General features: G+C 35.3%; 1 protein-coding gene across 1 annotated transcript in view; it reads left to right on the top strand.

The window, feature by feature from the left end:
- Positions 1 to 1,798: 1,798 nt before the first annotated feature.
- LOC108725969 (ATP-dependent DNA helicase PIF1-like) overlaps positions 1,799 to 2,704 on the top strand; it is a 2,114-nt gene continuing 1,208 nt past the window's right edge. Inside the window, 1 exon segment of the mRNA XM_018453304.1 lies at positions 1,799 to 2,700. Coding sequence (XP_018308806.1) covers positions 1,983 to 2,700 — 718 coding nt within the window. The 5' untranslated portion in view covers positions 1,799 to 1,982.

Raw genomic sequence — 2,704 nt, 5'->3', positions numbered from 1 at the left:
TTAGTCATAAGGATAAGGCATTAATCGCAATCTTTTGATGGAACGAAAACTTGCGTCTATGATCGTGGCTTTGAGGTTATGACGTTTCTCTCGTGTTGCTTCTGCGTAGAAAACGTGACAATGCTTGGTCCCGACGCAGTAGCTAATCAATTTATCGCTTTTTACGATCTTATGATTACGACTACGACTTTTACGTGCAATGGCCTTTAAGGAGTACCCACGTGATGTTTCCGAACGCAGCCTTACGGTGCATCCAGACTACAGGTAAATAGGTTTGATTTTTCACAGGCTTCAAAGTTATAGTCATAAGAGCATGGCATGGATGTCCGCAGCCAAAAAATAAGGGGACCTTATTCGAGGCCGAATAAGAGTTGCAGCATGGCCGAACTGTAAGAAAGTTCGAGAACGTATCATTTATCGGACTACCGCGAGCTGCTGACATCTAGGTCAGCCTCACGATGCTCCAAAACCGTTATTGGAGCAGGCAGCACTTTCAAACATGCGCATCCTATGGGAGAACGAACGAGGTAATATAATCCGTCGCGGCACGGCTCGCGACACGAGTCGCTCGCAAGAATTACAAGTAACCACTTTCATAAGGTTTACTTGAGCGAACTCTCGTCATTTAGACGAGACGCGAAAGCTATCGTCGTTGTATCGTTTTAAGGATATTCTATACTTTGTTAACCGTAATAAGTTTATTCGGTTGTGTTCGTAGTGAAGAATAAAGTCAGTGATCGGGTTTAAATTATATCGTGACTGTTTATTGCTTCTCTCAGTTATTTCCTTAATACTATTATAGTAATTTCAAAGAATATTTCCTGACAAATCCAGGAGCTGGTAGAATAAATTCTTTCTTCCAAACTCCTTTCATATCCTCTATTAAAATTCAAAAATAAACTCAAGATTTCAAATTAATCTTCTTACAATATGGACATTTCAACGTGCAGACAGACAGCGAGAATAAAGAGAAGAAGCGAGATGGAATATAAGTGCTCTGATTGGTTACATAGGTAACCTCGCTCGCGCATGTGCAGTTCATTTTTATCCATGGTGAAATCGTGAGTTGCGCTACTGTATATACTGTGTTGTAAGTTCGATAGCAGGTAGAAAACAATTAAAACATAAAAGTAGACTTTATGACCTTCCGCGAACAGATGATGAACAGAATATAAATGATTATAATCGCATCATACTTACTGTTTGGGAAGGAAATATGGATATACAATTTATTGGTGACAACACAAGGTTGCTTACGTATTATATTACTAAGTATGTGAATAAAGCAGCAAAATGTGAATTATCTGATTCTGTTCTGAATAGCACAAATAATAAGAACAAATCAGTGGCAAGATATCTTTGGAATATTGCTTTGCGACTCACTAATAATAGAGAATGTGGAGCTCTTGAAGCAGCTGATACATTGTTAAGTATTCCTCTACATGGAACTGATAGAAACACAACTATTAAGTGGTTAGATGTTAATCAGATACGATATAGAAAAGTCAAAAACTATAAAGAAATTCAAGTTCTTGATGGAGATTCTACTGATATATTTTGTCCATCTGTAATAGATAGTCATTATCCAAATAGACCGGAAGAATGAACTTGAAACGATGTCTTTATATGAATTTGTACAGTGGCATAACGAAAATCAAACCAAAAAGTAAAAAAAATTATATATTATAAAATGAGTAATGGTTATTATTTGAAACAGCGACAACGTGAATGTCTTATCAATCACTATATGATATCAATACGCAGAAAATTATTTCTTTTCATTACTTCTTATGTTTAAACCATAGCGGAAAATACAAGACCTTAAAAATGGATATGATACTTATGCAGAATCATTTCACAATGATGAATTATATCTTGAAAAAGCATTGGAGTATTATGAAAAATCAGAGGAATTGAAAAATGCATTGGAAACTGTGAAGCAATTACTTCAACAACATCTTGATGACTTAGAAAAACAGAATATGTCTCAAAATGATCCTGATAATCCAGTAGGTGTACAAAATATTCAAGCTGGTGATACGATGCAAGATTTTAAGGATCTTGGTGACAAACAGGAAATCGATATATCCGAAATGATTTCAAAATTGAATGCGGATCAAAGAAGAGTATTTAATAGAGTCACTAATACCATAACGTCAGGTAAATCACTACTACGATTGTACGTTAATGGAGGAGGAACTGGCAAAAGTTTTTTAATTAAAACAATCAAATGTTGGTTAAAACAAAACCTCAAGAAAGATACTGCCGTAGCAGCACCTACTGGTATAGCAGCGTTTAATATAGACGGTTTGACAGTTCACAGATTATTGCAATTACCCGTTGAGCATGGCCATACTCCTAAGTATAAGCAATTAGCTAATCATGTTTTGAAAGTTTTACGAGCAGATCTTAAAGATGTTAGTCTTATTATAATTGATGAAGTGTCAATGATAACTAATTTAATTCTTATGTATATACACTTACGACTATCTGAAATATACGATACTACTGATTGTGATGATGGTTGGTTCGGTCAAAAGCACATTCTTTTATTTGGAAATCTGCTTCAGTTACCTCCTGTATATGAAGATTCTGTCTTTATACAATTAATAGCTGAGAACATTCGTAAATATCTTGGTTCTTTAAGTGCTACTAATCTATGGACTTTGTTTGATTATGATGAACTGACAATCAATATGCGCCA

This window comes from Mycetomoellerius zeteki, unplaced genomic scaffold, assembly GCF_001594055.1.
Source record: "Mycetomoellerius zeteki isolate Tzet28-1 unplaced genomic scaffold, Tzet1.0 scaffold377, whole genome shotgun sequence".
NCBI lineage: Eukaryota > Metazoa > Arthropoda > Insecta > Hymenoptera > Formicidae > Mycetomoellerius > Mycetomoellerius zeteki.
This window is presented reverse-complemented; position numbering and strand designations above follow the sequence as displayed.